Source organism: Buceros rhinoceros, unplaced genomic scaffold, assembly GCF_000710305.1.
Source record: "Buceros rhinoceros silvestris isolate BGI_N320 unplaced genomic scaffold, ASM71030v1 scaffold9753, whole genome shotgun sequence".
In the NCBI taxonomy this organism is placed as follows: Eukaryota; Metazoa; Chordata; class Aves; order Bucerotiformes; family Bucerotidae; genus Buceros; species Buceros rhinoceros.
The window spans coordinates 77,943-97,074 of record NW_010404220.1 but is presented as its reverse complement, the minus strand read 5'-3'; the positions used below and the strand labels follow the sequence as shown (position 1 = coordinate 97,074).

At 38.4% G+C, this 19,132-nt stretch overlaps 1 protein-coding gene across 1 annotated transcript in view; it reads right to left on the bottom strand.

The window, feature by feature from the left end:
* FYB (FYN binding protein) overlaps positions 1–19,132 on the bottom strand; it is a gene marked incomplete at its 3' end in the record, with an annotated part of 45,770 nt that overhangs the window by 1,632 nt on the left and 25,006 nt on the right. Inside the window, exons 4-16 of the mRNA XM_010133307.1 lie at positions 18,212–18,269; positions 17,100–17,120; positions 16,299–16,342; positions 14,875–14,992; positions 13,076–13,232; positions 11,036–11,180; positions 8,156–8,184; positions 6,909–6,978; positions 6,218–6,358; positions 5,491–5,522; positions 4,481–4,547; positions 2,990–3,095; positions 2,499–2,661 (exon numbers count right to left, since the gene is read on the bottom strand). Of these exons, the coding sequence (XP_010131609.1) occupies positions 2,499–2,661; positions 2,990–3,095; positions 4,481–4,547; positions 5,491–5,522; positions 6,218–6,358; positions 6,909–6,978; positions 8,156–8,184; positions 11,036–11,180; positions 13,076–13,232; positions 14,875–14,992; positions 16,299–16,342; positions 17,100–17,120; positions 18,212–18,269 (1,151 nt within the window). The remainder of the gene's footprint in view (positions 1–2,498; positions 2,662–2,989; positions 3,096–4,480; positions 4,548–5,490; positions 5,523–6,217; positions 6,359–6,908; positions 6,979–8,155; positions 8,185–11,035; positions 11,181–13,075; positions 13,233–14,874; positions 14,993–16,298; positions 16,343–17,099; positions 17,121–18,211; positions 18,270–19,132) is intronic.

Sequence of the window (19,132 nt, the reverse complement as noted above, 5' to 3'; positions counted from 1 at the left end):
CACTCTTTCAAACTCACTAATCCAAAATTATACATCCAAAGTTTCAATTTCTAACTAATTTATTAATATTTAGGTGGCTTCCATAATAGAGAACAAGGCAGCAGATCAGCACACTTCATTTTGATTATTTAGCACGAAGGAAAGCTATGACACATCAGGCCAGCTGTTCTCTAACTGTGTAAAGGAACCTTGGAGAGGACACAAATTTTCAGGCACAGAAGTCCATTTATATCTGAATGCTTAAGCAAAATCTCTGAAAGTTAATTGAAGGTTTTTGTGTGTTTTGAAAAGTACATAGTTCAGACCAAGGCAACAGTAAGAAGGAATCTGAGGAGGTAAACAAGAATCAGTTCCATGTTTCAATTCTGAAATTTCAAACCGTTTCATAACAACTAAAATAAATGACAGCAAAATAAGTTCCTAAGATCATCATGCTTAAAAAGGTGGGAAGACGTTATAATATAGTTTGTAATTTTGTTTAATTGCTGGCTTGAAGCTTGGAAGTGCTTCATAAATTAATGATCAAATGGAAGAATTAATGTGCAAGAAAGTAACAAAAACATCTGTAATGGCTGATTTTCAGTCTATCTGGCCTGCAGAAGGTTAAATGATAGCTTTAAGATATGAAAATCTGGAGCAACTAGAGCAAATAATCAAAACTGTCATGCACTTAACTAAAGTAAGATTCGAACTTCACTAGTTAATGTGAAAATTGACAGTGATTTACTCAGAGGTTTTCAGGGAGGATATTTTTATTTGTTTTGCTCTCTTATGCATAGCAAAGCAGTAGCTCCTGTCGCTACTTGAAAGGCTTTGAGGACTGTGTAAGGAAAACAGCAACCATGAACTACTTTCTACTTTGTTATTAGCTCGATTAAAAAAATGCAGCATTGAAAGCTGCTCTTTGGGAAGTGGCTACACTAGCACAATCCATATTTTGAAAAACATATGCGTTGTTATGCAAGAAATTCTTCCTCACCCTGCAGGCCTGCCAGGAACAAGGCTATACTCCAGACTGTAACAGTTGAGTACAGAGGAGAAAAAACAGAAGGAAAATGACTGAATCTCCTTCAGAAGTTTATGGCATTGGATTGTCTTCTACATAGGTCAGAGGTAAAAAGTACAAATGAGTGGAAGGATGCCACTACTTTGAACATAATCTGTTCCTACACAAAAGAATTTTCATTAGGAGATTTGAAAAGTACTGTAACAGAAGCACATTAAGAAATCAAAACCAACAGTAGACGTCTCCAAAAATGCAAAAACTTCTGCCAGTGCACACCCTGGCCAAGGGTTTCAAAAAAATGCTGAAAGGCCTTGTGCTGCTCCCAAAACAAACAGGCATGCCAACAAGGACGTAAGGCTTGAATCAGCTAGGGGCTTGGGGAAAGGCTCCTAAGCAGTTTCCACCGTAACCTGTTGAAATGATTAAAGTCCACCTCTGACGATCCATAGTAAGAATATTGCTACTGATTTTCCCTTGGCTGCAGTCAATGGGCAGGTGCTTCCCAGAGGTGCAACAAAGATTTTACTTCTAGTAAAATCTGTGGGGTATCCTAGCTATACTTTTGGCAAACAGAGTAAGACAATGGCAGTGCAACCCCCTTGACCCCGTGCAGGGAGTTTGCACAAAAGACAGGTCCTGCAGCAGCACCTGATAAGCATCAGGAGCTACCCCCCAGGGCTATTGGTGCCTTGGAGTCAAGGTTCCGTTAGCTGCCGCCTGCCTGGGTTGTCTGGAAGTGACCACAACTCACACTCGACCAGGGTTTAAATTGAGCCCTGCTGGAGAACCACGTTTGAGTTGGTTCTCCTCGGAGCAGCAGGTTGTGCAGCCGGAGAGTCTCCCCTCAAGTCAGGATGTCGGCCGAGGATACTTCCCACGACTCTCTCTCGAGTTGGGATGCTGTCCAAGTGTACCTCCCTGGGACTGGGTGATCCTTACCCCAGCATTGGTAAACGATCCCCTTGGTATCACTAGGTGAGAGATTCTCCCTTTATATCAGTGAGCTGTGCACATTTTGTGTCATTCTTCCTTAGAATAGACTCCTTAGTGTTAATAAATTTGTTGTGCAGTTATAATTCCCAACCGACATCTGACATCATGAACCTGTACAGTCGGAGCGCCAGGCGAATTTGTTTGCACTAAATCCATGTTTTTTGAATAGCTGCTGCTGTCTGTTTTTTGGGTGCCTCCACGACAGACAGAAGCAACAAAAACATCTGTTAATCTTAGCTGATGCAAAGCAAGAGTTGCATAACTAAATCGTCTTTTTTCTCACATTTGGTATCTCTTGTGTGTTGGAGTTTTAATTTTTCTAAGGCAAGCTGTTCTTAGATCACAATAATAAAATAACAATCTACCTGTTATCAAACACCACAGAAGGAAAAAACACAAGTACTAGGCTCTGCTTTAATATGGAAGTGGGATTTTTACATGTCCTGACTCAATCATTCTTAGTCAATTTGATTTCTACTACAGCTTTTTAATAACTCACATTTTCCTTCTTCATTCCTGCACAGGACCTTCATGTCATCTGTACTTTCTATAATTTCAAGAGACTCCCCTGGTTTAACTTGTAAGTATTTAGATCCCCATCTTCTCTGGGGCAAATCCTGTACTGTGGTGCTAGAGTAAAGAACTTTAATTTCACCTTCGAACTGCAAAAATAGAATAAAGAGATGCTGGTTAAAAAACATCAATGTAAAACTTACGGTGATGCATTTTTTTAAGAAAACCAAATATATTCTCATCTATTATTTTTTTTTTTTAACATTTGACAAATAATTGTTTATGCTGTGTAGAATGTGCCCATGCTTGCCATTTGGACTTAGAAACGCTCAGATAAACGTTTTTACAAGTAGTAATACTTTACCTTCAAGGCACAATAATAGATTATTTACTAATTAGGGGTTACAAATTAGAGAACACCATACAGATAGTTTAGTCTTTATGTTTTAAGTGAACAAAACTTTGAACAAAACTTACTCTGAACTTTTTTCTGAACTCTCTCTCTTCTTTTTCTGTCGTTTTACGCTTTTGTCTATCTTTTTCATCTGATATACATTTTCCAAGGCTTGCTGATTTTGATGCACTACGACAAGAGGTTACAGACAAAAACAAAATTAGAAACACATCTGAGATATTGGTAACCTTTCTGATAATTTTAGTGAAAAAACATTTGCCTTCATGTGTCTTTAGTATGTATTTGTTGTTCCACAAAACTTATATAGATAAACCAGATTGATTTCAAAATAAATAAGAAGTTGGAGTTTTCTTTTCTACTCTTTTAATGAGTTCTGATGTTAATATACCTATCACATACGTGAATACAGAAAATTACTCAAAATATCTAATTGCTACAGCAATGCTAACTTTACATCTACTCAAAGTTCAAGAAAATGACAACGATTACTTTAGAATCTCTAGGCAAGGAGGAATTTTTGTGAAATCTATGAATCATTGGATAGTAAGCTGAATATCACATATCCTGCTGTGGAGGCAGCTGGAACATCTTAGCCTTTCATACAGTAGCTGTGTTAGTCTTGTTGCCTATAGAAGAGTTTGCTATGCAAGGAGTATGCATTAGAAGACCCTTTCAAATTCCGTTGTTTTCTTCATATCCCTGATACTGCTGACTTGTGTCAATGAGCATGGAAGGGTTTCATGTCCTAACTGCTCTTCCTGATGTTGTACCTGGGAGTTTAAAGTCTGTCTACTTTTCGATCCTTCCTGATCTCTTTAGGCGTTGTGGATTACAGTTTCGCTGAGGATCAATGTATGGGTATGTGAACTAACCTAGACTTAGGTTAGTTAGTTAGGCCATGTCTTTTTCTTTGGATACACAGTTCAAAGAGCTCTCGCTGTTTTAATGCCTCCCTACTAGATTGTTGTAGTGCACTTTGTAGCTCCACCTGAGTGGAGTTAGTGATAACAGAACATGCAGTTGTCTTCACAGATGTGTCTGCTCTCATAACAGGGTGTGCTCCAGAGATGACCCTAACCTCCTGGGCCAGGGCTAAAGGTTTTCCAAGTTGAACTTTGCACCTCCACATGTGTTTCATACTTAGAACATAGGGTACTATCTCCTTTTCTCTTAAAATACTGCAGCCACTGAGATAAAGTACTTAACCTAACGGTCCCCAAATTTTGATAGGAAGAGAACAGCATGCAGAGAATCTACAGTGAAGTACCTTTAAGTACATTCATGTCTAGCTCTTATCCATCAGGGACTGAATTTGTTAATAATCAAAGCATGCTTATTTATTCTACAGTATAATTATTATTTCAATCTGAAATGGAGGCAGGCAGCATTCAACTGCCATTGTCAACAGTCAGGTTATGAGAACAAAACCTGACAATACCAAATAAAGCGTATGTTAGTAGCAATACTAATTTACTGCCTTAGTAAATACTTTGAAAATGTTTTACAGTGTATTGCAGATTTCGAATTGGGGGACTAATCCCATTTTCTCTTGCCTGAGTTCAGGAGGTGGAGGAGGGAACTCTGAAGAATCAACGTCATCATAAACATCTTCTTCACAATCTGAAACAAGTGTTTAAAAGAATAGAAAATTATTATGCTATCCTTGAGTAGTGAATACATTGTGTTCCGATCTATGGTGTTGTAGCTAAGTTGATGAGAAATTACTGTGAGTACTGTAGCCATTTACCTTCTATAGTAACTGTGGTTTCTCTGGTTTGCACAATCTACTGTGCAAAACAACCACCACCCAACCTTTTCAGAATAAGACTCTTTAGTAATTGGTGTTCACTAAAGAGTATATTTTTTGAGTTTCATATTAATGTACACTTGGGCACTTCTATAGCACTCTGATCAATGCAACATTCCCTAGAAGTGAATATGTATCACATGCATGTTAGTTTTTAGGCCATCTTGCAATGCCAAAACAGTGAAAAGAATTCTTTCCCCAAGAATATACTTTGAATCACATTCAGGATATTTGTAGAGAGGAAGCAATTTTTCAACTCATCAAATCAATGGCTAGAAAAATCACAGTAGGAGATAAAAGTTTTAGCCAACAGCCTCAAAAATTGTAAGAACTTGCTTTTTATTCCATGGCTGAGCTGATGTGTATGAGTATATGTTATCTTACAAAGACACTGCAAGTGATAAAATAGCAAGCATGTCTCTTTACTTTTGAAGTCGTGCATTAAGTGTTTCCTTCCAAAAGTATCTGTTCATGCTTGATGTCAAATAAAATGAACTACTAGAAATCCCACAGAGAAAAATCATTACTTTTCTAAAAGATGCATTAAGTTGTTTTCCAGAGAGCTTGTGTGTATCTCCTTGTCTGTAGCCAAATCAGTCACAATACTTGAAATTTGTTTGCTGGAACTGGGAAAGTAATGGGAAATCCTGTTTCCTTACTTGAATATATTTTTGTGACAAACATGATACAGGATAATATATACAGAAAAAAGGATCAGGAGTCAATATGGAGAGTGAACAATAGGCTATTAATTACCTTTTCCAAACTGCTCTGTAGAAGAAGCCATGCTGGGGAAAAATAAAAAGGTGTTTATTAAGTATTTACATGACATTAGTATGCCTTTGCACCACTGAAGTAATTTTAAAACTCTGCAGCACAAGGGCTCCAAGTATTCATCAGCCATTTTGAAGTTCCCCTGACACTAACAGTACTCATGGACTGAATGCGTTTTTACTATTGAATCGAAGTAAACTTGGTCAGAACTGAATGAGAGAAGATGGTGGTAAGGTGGTGGTAAGATGGTGGTTGCTGAATTAACCACTAGGCAAGACTGAGAGAAGAAAATCTTTGCATTTTTCTGCTTGTGATATTATTGCTAGAATTTGAATTAACGGGACTAGATTTACCAGTTTATCTCAGCTATGTTGTACTGGTAAGCAAAGTATATTGTAATTGAGGATGTAACAATCTTACATTACTGGAGTGGTGAAAAGACGGTGGATTATTCTGCTGCTTTTCATCAAAATTTTTTTGCTATATTTTAAATTACCAGATTTATGCAACAAATACAGCTTGTTGAAGAGAACAGTTATATTACGCAGGTGAAAAGAAATGAGATCAGTGTTTTTGCAGAAAAGTATCATCCAGAGCTGCAATTTAATTCATGATTCATGAGGCTGCTGTAAGAACATGTTAGTAGCGTGTGATCAATGTTTTATTAGAACTAGTTAATGTGCACTGTGATTTCCTGGCAGACTCTTACAACAAATCTCCATTATCTTCTGCCCCATTGACTGTGGTTGTTTTTTCTCGTACACTTTTCTTTTTGTCATGTGTGACCTTTAGCCTCTTCAAGATTCCCCAGGACCAGATACCGTTCTTATCTTCATCCTGTGATACAGACCTTTGGAGTATGCATGCAGTTATCACAATGTAAAATGCAACATGCATTTTAAAAGGTGCAGTTTAAATTTTCCATTGGTGCATATAATTCTCATTAATGCCAACAATGTATATACCATAAGGTGAGGGCTCTTTCCTAAATGCTAGGCACTAAAATGCTGAACTAGAAATATGTATGTTAGGTCATTTGTAGATATGGAGATATATTTGCAGGTATGGGTACTAATCTAGTGGCTTACTGTTTTCATGATGTTGCTCAGCAACCTAGTATTTTAGTTCGTTATTTTCATTTCAGACCTATTCTGTCTAGTTCAGGATTTTGGGAATTTTATGATTGCATCTCCTTTTGCTGACATACCAAAATTAATTACAGAACAAAACATCTCCAAAAAACCAAAGAACCATTTTTTCCAGCTTCAGGAGTCCATTCTGATGTATACTCCCTTGCTAATCATCCTGATACTTGCTAATTATTATGCCTAATTCAAAAATACTAAAAACTGAAAACTCTCAGTTAAAGAAGCAAATAATTTAAATTTATGAAAACATACCTCATTGCAGATTCTTCATTGTCAACCACATCATACATTTCTACATCAGGAGGAGGAGGCGGGAACATCTCTTTAACAGATCAAACAGTGAATTAATGCATTTATATTTAATGCTGCTAAATAGGGTATTCATTACTGGCCTTTAAAGTATGTCAGATGTGTGTGTAGTTTGCGCAGTAACCTTGCAAATGGGATCTTCCTGTTAACCAGCACAGCCTATTTATTAAAACAGTGATTTAGACTTATCCTAATTGGGGATCGCCGTCCACAGCATTTGAATGCGGCACTGCCAACCACAAGAGCACAAATACTGAAAACAATTGCATTTACACTGTATTAGATGAAATTCTAATTGGCTGATTTTGGCCCAGTCATTATGGTGACTGATGACATTTAAATTTTTGTGTGTGACTCAAGTGATGACTGAAGATGTCAGACCAATGGTCTCAGTGAGTGACATCTTGTGTTCATCCACAGAAGCCAGAGGCAAGTGCAATATAAGCTCCCCAGTGTGGTCTCTGTTCTGACCTTTGAGCCGCACCTCTTTCAGTGCAGGGTTAGCTCAGTTTCCTTATCCAATTCTAGCCACCGCTCAGGGTAATCACTGAAATCTGTACTTAGCTGGCAGCAGCTTCATCCATCATTGCCAGGGGATGCTTCTGCCATGACTAGTGTCTAAACTCTAAGCTGAGAAGATGAGCTATGCTCTTGTGATCAACAGAGAGTGCTACATAAATATATGTGTTACCAAAGGGGAAACTGAGTTTGAAGGTTTTTCTTGACACTGTGAAACTCCTGCAGTCATATTGGTTAGGACTCCAGAGTATTGCTGGAGCTGTCAGCAAAATGCAGCTTTAATTAGTAGTATTACTAGCTATTTCAGAACCGATATTCTGCATGAAACTTCCTGCTTATGTTAAGATTTTCCCAATTACATCTGAGCTTTTGTGTGGGACAATTTAGCTTCACACACACAGACACTCACACAAAAACCCTAAAGTTCTGTCGTTTTCTGACATGCTTCTGATTCACAGTATCTGAAGACAAAACTGTCTCTCCCAAGTTCCCATAGGTGGAAAGTTGGACACTATGCTTTCTTATATGTTGCTTGTTAGCTAACATTTAGCACTTTAGTAGATAATTACTGCAATATTTGGAAGCTGCAGAGGTCTGGATTTGAATGTAACGGTACCTCCCCCCAAAACAGAAACAACTCCCCCCTCACCAAAAGTATATGTAGAACTTACTTTCAGCTCCACTTTGGTCACCACTTTGACTGGAAAAGCAAACGAGAGACATTTTAGAGAAAAACAGTCATCCTTTGGAAATGGAAACCATCATGATCACCCATCACTTTTGTAGTTATTAGTTCCAATTCTTTCGCTTTGGCGCCTACCTACATTGCCAGCTGAGCACTACAAATTCTGCACTGGAAGCTCAGGCACGTGCTTGTGTGTTCTATATGGGCAACAAATAAATGTACCAGCTGGTTTTTTCTCTCTGTTTTCACCACACTCACATTGATTTTTTTTACAGACAAATAGTATCTGCATTCTCACTAACGCTTAGGAAAATGTGTCATCTAATTTGTAAGTGAATTAATTTTGAATAAAGAGAGATTAACTTGTAGTAGAATCAAGCAAAGCAGGAAAAAATATTCATGTTCGGTTTTTTTTGCTTTTTTCTCCCTTGGAAATAATTACAAATGAGAAAAGAGTATTTTAAAGTATATTCACAGTAATTGAAAGGGGAATAAGAAAGACCATCTTTAGTTAATGTAAATAAAAAGGGCAGTATTTTATAAGTAAAGCTGTGAGGCAAATTCTCTATTTGCATATATCAATGCAGATGTTTCAAGCCAATGAAGATGAACATTTTCATATGAGCAGAACATTTAGTCCCGATGGTTAGAAATTGTTAGGACTGTTAGAAATTTCCAATAAAGTGTCATTTTCAAGGAAATGCAAGTTGATATCTACAGCTACAATGATTTACTATATTTAGAATATATTTTATATTCTTATTTTTATCTTTAAACTAAAGTACGGAATATGACTTAAGATCGTAGGATAATTCATGGGGGAAGGGATCTCAGGAGGCCATGTAGTCTCAGTTTTGATGGGAATAAAAATATAGTCTGACCAAACACCAGAGACTGCATCCACGCCCTTTAGTTTCACCCCTTATGAGGGGATTTTCTTGAGACAAAGTGGTAAACAAATGAATTTATTGCTCAACTAGCTTTCACTGGGTGATGTTTTAAACCTCTAACTGCATGTTTCTAACTTTTCAAGGATTCCATATTAGCCCAGTGTTCTAAGAGTAACTGAAAAACACTTGGTAGATTCTCGGTAACTGAGATTATTTCCAGGTTAGAGCCTGACTTAAAATTATACATGAAAAGTAGACATTTTTTTAACACTTGTGCCCAATAATTCTGAAATAGAACAGGCCCATCTGGTTATTAATTTTGGAATATTAACAATGCTACCAATAATGAGATAATACTGCTTGGTCAAGAGACTTTTTTTAGTACAGCATTCTTACAGTGGTTTCAAAGCATGTTGATGTACGTACATCAGACATTCCAACAATTCATGCTCATGAACTGAACAGACTGCTATCACTACAGAAGAAAAAAATGTCAAAATACAGCTTAAAGGATTTTATGAATCTGAGCCATTCATTCATACTTCCAAGTTCCTTACTCTGTTATTTTACCATGCAACAATGTAAGTATTCTTGTTTGATTTTGAATTCAATAAGTTCTCTAAATTCCTTGCATTGAGGTGGTTAGTTGTGATGCTTGCCTTAGTGAAAAGAATTGGCCAAAGATACTTCTGCAACAAAGTACTTAACTAAAGCAACTCTTCTGGGTAGCTTACAATGCTATGAGACCAATGTGCAGGGAGGAAAACTGATACTGAGCAACCTGGAAAAATATCAGATGCAAAACTGTATTGGTTATTTAAAGAATGCCAGCCTGAAGGCAGACCATTTCAAATGCTATTTCATCTCGGTTATGTTCTAGCAGATGAGGATCCCCTGCACCCAGCAGCCAGCCAGCAGCCATCCCTTTATTCTGGACAGGTTTCTAAGTTAAGGTGCTGGGAAGCAGTAAAAGCAAGTGTTAAGGGCTGAGTGTTTCAAGATGGTTGTCCTACACATTGCAATCCTCTACATCCATATGCAGCTCTCTTATCTGAATCACGTGGTATGTGTTGCTGCACATCAGGGCATGTAATAGAGAATGACCATTGGTTTGTAGCAACACATGACAGAAGCAGACTTTTAGGTGAGGTTGGGTAACAGAGGTGCCACCATCATGTCGGGTCATGTGATAGCTCTGACTGTTGTCACAAGATCATTAGGATATTTCCCTGACAGCAAGTTTGACACACTGCTGGAGATGGCACTTCTCTAGCTGCAGATCTATTTGACATGAAAAATATGGCACATAATGTAAGAGAGTCTGCAGCGGAGCACTGCGTATGAGACTGTGCCATAGAGAAGTTTCTGGTGAAATTAAAAAATTACAGCACATAGCCATCGCATGGAATTTTAGAGGCCTTAATTTCAGGATTAAACACATTATCCACACTATCTTCTAGTCATGCTTCCAGAAGTCTCTAAACTTCAAACGGGAGGAGGTAGTAACACTTATAGTTAGACCTACAGTAAGGGTCATAAAAGCAATGAAGGTGGTCAGGAGTTCTGCAATGCAGTGAGTGTTTCCATTTCTTTTAGAGAGCCTTTTATTTTTGCATGTTAGAAAAGGCAGTATGTGACTTCAAAAGACAGAATAAGAAGAGAGTGGGAAGAGAATTGCACTTTCTGCGGATTTGCAATCCTGCATACTTTACACTTTGTTCTCCTTTGGACTGCAACACTGTAGGTCCTCCTCTAATAGTATGAATTCCTCCTGAATATGAGTGCTTGTAGATACTGGATTCCAGAATATGTTCATGTTCCTCTGACTACTTCAGTTTGCATAGCTCAGTTACATGTTTCTAGTATAAATGGCTGATCTTCTGTGATGAGAGTCTCCTTTGTTGTCGTAAAACTTCTCCTGCCTAGGCTGGCTGGGGTGAATCATTGGTTCCTTTTCATTCATTCATTATACATACTTGATAATAGCGTCCCGGTCTCCAACATCATCATACACTTCTTGGTCACTCTCTGCATGTTTCAGAGCAGGTCTGCTAGATGGTTGTTGCTTTCTTCTTAAAGAATCATAATCAATCTCCACCATGGTTGTTTTAATGTATCCATCTAAATGAATGAAACCGTAAAATTAGCCAGAGGGAGTTTTATAGCTCATGGTAAACGGATGAGTTTAACAGAGGGTTCAGAAACAGTGAACTGTTTCATATGATCTTTGAAAGTTTTCAGAGAAATGTCTTATTCCAAGCAACCTTTGCTTGAGTCTCCATCTGTCTATACAAACACAAATCTCAGATCTGTTTTACATCTCCCCGCAAACCCTCCTCAGCTGGTGTCAAGTTATCTTCACCTTTATTTGCTTGTCAGCTGCAGCAAAAGGATGTTCTGTGCAGACTCATATAACCTTGGGACCACTGCAGCCTCGTGGCATATTTTAGTGCAGTCCATGACGCAAAGATTCTGACAGGTCAGAATCTTTGACATCTCCTGACAGGTCAGGAGAGACAGACACTTACTTTGCATTGATTTTGCTTCAGGTTGGTAGACATGCTGCAGCTGCATTGCTATCCTCATGTCCCTGGGTATTCACTAAAACAATCTGGTTATAGCCCTGGGTGCAATGGCTCAGGAGGAATTTGCAGTGGAGCAGTTGACCTGAGTTTGGGAACTCTGTCTCTGCTGAGGAGAATTTTAGACAGGTGTACTGCCTTTACAGAAGAGCATGAATGGAAGGTTAAAAATACTCTTGCATTTCTTGAAAAGGAAAATCCTCCACTCCACATTCTGCGTGAACCCAGTTTTTAGTGTGCTTCCCCTTAAATCTGTAACACATTGATTTCTTACTTTTATTTAAATGATCAGAACTGATTTTGCTTTGTTGTTTGGTCTTCTTCACAGATGGTTGCTGGCCTTTGAACTTTGAAGGCTGAAACAAATTGGGCTATACCATTGACACTAGTCAGGGAGAAGCTTTGTACATCTAGTTTTCCTGAGGCGAGACTCAGTTTTTGAAAAGCAAATTAACTAAAGGTAAAATAATTAGCTGACTGCACAATGCTCAAGAAAATATGCTCTCCCAGCCCTCACAGATTTGTTTTCCTATGTACAATATGATTGATGCAAAAGACCTATTCACAAAATTTCGAAGTATCACAGAAAAGCTGATACTGAAATTTACCTCTTGAGATCTCTTGGCCAACCCCCCTGTCCAAGCAGGGTCTGATGGAGCAGGTTGCCCAGGACAATGTCCTGTGAGGTGTTGAAGATCTCCATGGATGGAGACTCCACCACCACCTCTTTGGGCAACCTGTTCCCTTGCTTGGTCACTCTCACAGTATAAAAGAGTTTCCTGATGTTCAGCCAGAATTTCGTGTGTTTCAATCTGTGCCTGTTGCCTGTTGCACTGTTACTGGGAACCACTGCAAAGAGTCTGGCTCCATCTTCTTTTCACCTTGCCATCAGATATTTATGAATAATTATAAAATCTCCCTGAGCCTTTTCTTCATGAGATCCAGTGATGATAGTTATACAATTAGAGAAACTTCTTGTATTTTAGACGAAATAAAATCCAGAGATCAGTTAGAAACCTTCCATTGAAATAGGAACAAGACAAAAACTTAAACCAGACCTTATATGCTCTGCTTCTATTTTAGGAACACCCATGTTATTTTTAATACAAAGACATGAAAAAAATGTGATCCTTCTTACTTGCATGGAACCGAGTTCTGATGCTATTTGAAGGCTGACATGGAATTACCTCTCCATAGGTCCATGAAGACTGTTCCTAACTTGTTCTAGTGCCTGTACAACATTATGTTGTACAATAACTTCCTACTAGGAACTAAGCCTCGCATGCCAGCTAAGGACAGGAGGGTTGATTGTGATAATTATTTCCTTTGGTGGCCAGTGATTCAGCCTTTGTAAGGCTACTCCTTCGTGTAATGCTCACGTTTCCTGTCATACAGTGAAAACATTCAGGAGCACAGTGAAAAAACAAAACTCACAACATCCTTTTATCCTGCCCAGCCACTTTCCTTCTGGGTTGTCTGTGAGGCGAATGATTTCAATGGCATCCCCCTGTTTGAAAGTCAGCTCATTCTTCCCTCCCTTGTGGTCAGCACAAGCTCGTGCTTGATGGAGGACTTGGATGGGTCCTGTTAACTGCAGAGAAGCAGCAGCAAAAGAAATTACAGATGTGAAAGAATGGATTTCTTTCCCAAATATTTAGACAAAAGAGAAAATAACTGTAATAATGATTATTTGTTTCACTGCTATTTTAAATAGTCTAGACAAACAAACAGAAAGTCATCACTCTTGTCCCCAGCTACTCAGTTTTAACTAATTATCAGGAATCAAAAGAGAGGACAACAGCATAGTAGTAGAGCAACTGAAGGAGTGACTAGCAAAATCACAGAAACACAAAGACTAAAACCAACAGGCTGACCTATGCAACCTTTCACAGATTCACAAAACAGACACGCATTTAATTCCAGGGGATAGCTCCATGTAGTTCCAGCAGAACTACTGGTGAATAAATGTTCATTAAAATAAGCAAGTCTGCCACATAGTGTTCTGTGTTTACAGTTCTGCTCTATAAATGATCCTACAAGTACTCAAAAGAGGTGATCAAACTGTGTACAAGAATTCAGGATTCTCTTTGTGACATCTTTAGTTGTGCAGAAACCACTTTGGATTTTAGTGTCTGTGGCTTTAAGATACATGTGTGATACATGTAGCATATGGCTTTTGACAATTATGGACTAGCTCAGAAATTTCTAACCTTTGTAGGTGGTAAAGAAATGGGAAAGAAGATATGTACTAAAATATGTTTGTTAGCATTTAAGAATAATAACATACTTCGATGGCCACAAGAGAGCAGTCTGCAGTCTGAAAGCACTGAGTGCACTAATGCTGAAACATCACAGGACTGAAAAATAGTCTTGGGGCCTCCTCACAAACACCAGCTAAACCACTATCATTAACTATTATTATTTTTTCTTTGACATTTGCCCCTTAACTCATGTCACATGCCCCTCTCTCCACAACAGACTAAGGCGATGATGTGAGAGAATCACCATGGCTGTACTGTGTACAGAACATAATAGGAAGAAAAACAAAGCTGCCCACTATGTGCAATGACACTAAAAGAAGCACAGTGGAGCATTGTGAACAGGCATTAGTTAACAAAAAATGACTGGCAGATTTGTAAAGATATAAACCAGAAAGAACTGTCTCATCATTCAGCCCCTAGACTTTGACAGTGAATGCAGCTTCCCTAGGGCACCTATTCTCTTGCTTCCCATTTAGGCAAGAAGTCCCTTTAGGTCTCTTTAGATTAAGGCAAGGGCAATCATTTGCAATGTAATGTTGAAATCTCTTAAGGTCTGGATGCTGTTGTATCTGACTCCAGTGAAACAAAAACCACCAAATACATATGAGATCCAAGTCCCACTTTTATTAAGGCCTTTTGATGCTATTCTAGTGATGTAAATGCTTTTTAAATGTGAAAGAGAAAGGAAATTTTTTTAAGGCTTTTTTACATTGAAAGAATGTGAGGAGGGAATTTAACGAAGATTGTATAAGCGCTGAAATAAGGTCTTTGCCCTCAATAGAGAGCTTGAAGTCAGGCATATGCCAAACTTAAAAGGGTAGCTTAAACATTTATTCAGATTTTATCCAGGTACTTGAATTACCTACCATAACAAACAATTTTGTAGCCAGCTGAAAAGTGTATTTTGACCTCAACAAAGCTAAATAATGCTTCTCACATGTCTTTGGCCAGATTAAAAAATGAAAAGCTTACTTTGAACTTCTTCCTTATTTCCTGCTCTTTCTTTTCTTTTTCCTTTTGTTCTTTCTTCTCTTGGTCCATCCTTCTCTTTTCTTCCTTATCCTGCTTCTTCTCTTTTCCACTGGATGATCTGAAAGTGCATTGGCAGGACTGAATGTAGCAGTGAAGTTAATCTCATGAGCGCTTTCTTATCCAAGGTTAACAAAGAACTACATGTGATGGAAAAAGACTTCTCCCAGTGAAATCAAAGCTACATATTCTAAACTCCAGTGTGGCTGCTACAGGTGGAGTAAGCAGCCCTTTCCCTTATATTACGTACGTAATTTAAAGCATCTGTCCTCGGGAGATCAGTGTGCCAGGAAAGGTTATCTGACTCTACAGGTGTGTGTCCAAACATCTCTGAGGTAATTTTCGCAAGCAAGCTTGGAAAGTGATAGCAGTCTAGGTGTTGTCATGCTGGCTGCCGTTGTTAAGACCTTCAGTGGTTGGTGAAGCCTGAACTGAAGCCAGAGCTACCACTGGCTTGTGGTTTTAAACCTAATTACAACCTGGAATCAACAGTCTGCACAGATGACAGTGTTTTACACTGCATCATAAATGTACCTGTCCTGCCAGGTTACATTACCTGCTGTGCCTCATGTACTGGAGGGTACTGAGATCTGGGCCCTGGGATGCAATTAGGACTGTAGCTAGAGCTCTGCCATTTGCTGCAAACAGTTTGGCTGGAAGAGCTATGCTTTACAAACCCCACAAAAATGTGGGAGTGAGGCTCTCTCCTCTTGCTTTTTTGGTGGTTTTGCTAAGCTCATGTGCTCAAATTCTATTTAAAAATGACTGAATGAGGATCACGTAGTCTTTCTACATCTGAAACAAGGTAGTTTTGTGTAGGAACTTTTGTCCATGACTTACTCTAAGGACTTAGAGCTTTTATTTGGCTATTTTAAAACATTTAGATGTTAGCGGGACAAGAGACTCCTCAAAATAAAGTGCTAAATGGCTGAAGAATGAGCAGAGCTCATATTCTGGCTCTATAGATATGCTAGTGGATTCAGGTGATGAGAACTGTAAATTCAGACTCTCGCAGGAATTCTAAGTACATTTATCTAGAAAACAAGAAAAACAGCCACAACAAAAGATCTAATTAGGACCATATTACCTAGCGGCTGAGCTATTTTTTCTCCTAGTCTGTAATTCCAAAGAGTGATTCAGACATGTTCCTTAGATCAGAAATCAGCTTTCTGTTACCTTGATTGCAGTAACCACATCATTTTATTGCAGTTTTTCTAGACTAGGGCATAGCAGATCTCAGTAGGAAAGAACCTATGAACAACAATAATGCCTCACAGGGACTGCAGTGGAGCATGCCAGAGGGACTATCTCTGTTAGCAAGCTCTTAGTAATAAAGATAAATAGCTTATAGAGTTTCAAATTACTACCTGATGTCTATGTCTTCATACATCTCTTCATCAGTGTCTTGGCCCTGTAAGACAAATTTGGTTTTCAATGGTCTAGACACATTTGGAAAGACATGAAGAAAGACATGTAAACTTCATACAAACTGTATTAAAAAAATCACAGCAAAATGCAAACAGAAATTAATTGCATCTTTCCAATCTGAGGAACCACATTATTCATTACCAGTATTTTTTTCCTGACTTTGCTTTTACCATACCACAACTATAAAGTCCTGGATTGTTACAATCACATTAGCACATTGCTTAATCCAAAGTGGGTGTTTTAGCTGCAGTGTTTGTCCTTGATGATGATTGCACTGCCACGATGAAGGTGCCAGGGTTAGCAGAAGTTAACTGAATGCTAGGCATCTAAATGGGACTCAGATTAAGGTCCCGGAGACTGGTTTAGTCCTGATACAGCCAAGTATTTAAAGACACTGATACAAACCTGTGTTTAACTGAAACAAGTGGTTTGTTAGTAGAAGAACAGGGCCCTTGTTTCTGGAAAATTTCAGTGAAATGAAATGTCAGTGGAAATAGAAGGGGTGGTTTTGCTTTTTTTAAATCAATTTTTGGTGTCTAGCCAGCTTTGATAATTAGTTCCTGTTTGCTCTGCTTACCCAGTTTTATTTCTGTCCTTCACAATAAGTAAATAGTTCTACAATTAACTCTCAATCTACTGGATTCATTCTGCAATTAATTTTCTAGTACATTGAAGGTATTTTAGTAAATTCGTAAGTTTTTGCTAAAAAGGATAGGTTTATCATGGAGGATAACACTTACCCCCTCTGTATTGCCATGACCTATAGGAAGGAAAATAAAAACAGAGTATTTCTTTTTTGCTGTATAGAAAACATTTCATTCTAGCATTATTTACAAAGTGCTAGCAACACCGGTGATATTAACTAGAAACATGTGCAGCCTCCAGGCTTTTAATGAGAATATGAGTGCAAAAATCAGAGCCTTTTCAGGTTACTTTTGCAGTAACCTACAAAATACCTACAAATATGTATGTATTCATTCACAATGCATTTTTTAAAGTGCAGAACTCGTTTTAAAGATTCTTTAGTGACACTGATGGACTTGATACGCTATTTGTTTACAAAAATGCCTATCTATACAAGAAAGTAGCTATTAAAAACCTAATAAATCCAAACAGGCCTCAAAGACCTTGCTTACAGCAGCCCAACAGCTGAAGAAAGAGGCAAAAGGCTCTTTTGCTTAGCCAGCCTCTACCTCGGGCTGCAGGAGAAGAAACTTTGTGAATCTCCTGCTTCCTCCTTACCCTGCAGGTAGTTAGGTAAGAAAAGAACTTGGGCTCATTTTCAGCTCCACAGTCCATGTTGCTGTATGGCAGGGGTGGCTAACACACTATATGGTGTGTACAGAGCCTGGCATAGACCAAGTCCTACCAAGAAGAGATCAGAAGGCAGGCTGAAATTCTTTGTGTCACACTCTGCTTCTCTGGCTGCTCCTGGTACAACATAGAAACTCACTGCTTCTTATTGAAGGCAGACCATAAAGCAACATTACAAGCCCAGTCAACAATTATTTTTTATCAAATGTGAAACAATGCCTGCTTCACCACAGCATACGACTTCAGCTCTGAAAAAGCAGCATTCATGCTGGCTCAGATTTGAAAATCTAGTAATTTATGGTCTCAGCATAGTTCTCACCAAAAAAAGAGGGGGAGAGGGAAGATATTTAAAGCAGTTCCTGAGAGTCTGTCAAATTAGCTATTGAACAGTCTTACGAGACAACCATCTTCACCCACAAAACTGCAGAAACAGTATAATTACTTACACAAGTCACTTGTGAATACTATATGCTTTTGCTTATGTTATAAATATGATATGCTTGTATCTTCTTATAGCTGCCATTAATTAAAATGTATCCATCTTACCCTGTGAAACAAATTCAATATCATCATAATTTTCTTCATTGTCAGGGCTTCTGTAAATATGAAAAAGCAGACATGTGAAACCTATAAGGACAGTTTTATGATTGCATTTTCATTCTGGTGCTTTTTTTCAGCTCTTTTGTACAATGGCTGGACAGCCCTTTGAGCCCTATATACTACTTAATTACCCACAAGATTCTTTAAATTGTTCTTCCTGACTGCAACTAGCTTTTTTACATGGGGCTACACTGATCCTGAGTATAAAAGCAGAAAATGAGGCTCAGGTCCCATGAACATGAAAAACATAATAGGCAGATGGGCTGACTGAATGGAAAGAATCAGTTGGGCTTTTTAATCATCTTTGCAGGTGCAAACTTACACAATGCACAAGCAGAACGCCAGAGTTTTGCTCAAAGTTAAATATAGCTCTAAGATGTGCTTCTCGACTTGTGTGGTTTAAAGTCTAAACAAGTGACAAGAGAAAGTGGTATGAGGTTAGGCCAGGTAAAAGATCTCTGATGTTAGATTTAAAAGTGCGTCACACTGAGAAGTGAAAAATTGAGAATATAACTAATAATAACATCAGGGACTTTAAACTTTATAGTACCTTATAATAGTTGAAAGAAAACTAGGGCTGACAGTCATCATCAAGAAAGTGTAATCATAAAAAGGACTTGAAAGCAGAATGTGAGGTTTTAAAATTGGCTTGATATAGAAAGCCCCAAGACACGGTGAAAGAAAAGGTGTCAGCACCCAGGCAACAAGTTTTCTGTAGAGGGCAGAGTCCCGAGAACAGGCAGTAACGGGAGAGCGGAAGGACAATCTGGAGGTAAATTTCTCAGGTCCCTGAAGGAAAAAAGGACACATTTGGCTCCCAAGCATTCGGCCAGGAGGGTATCCCAGAGAGCTTCTGCGG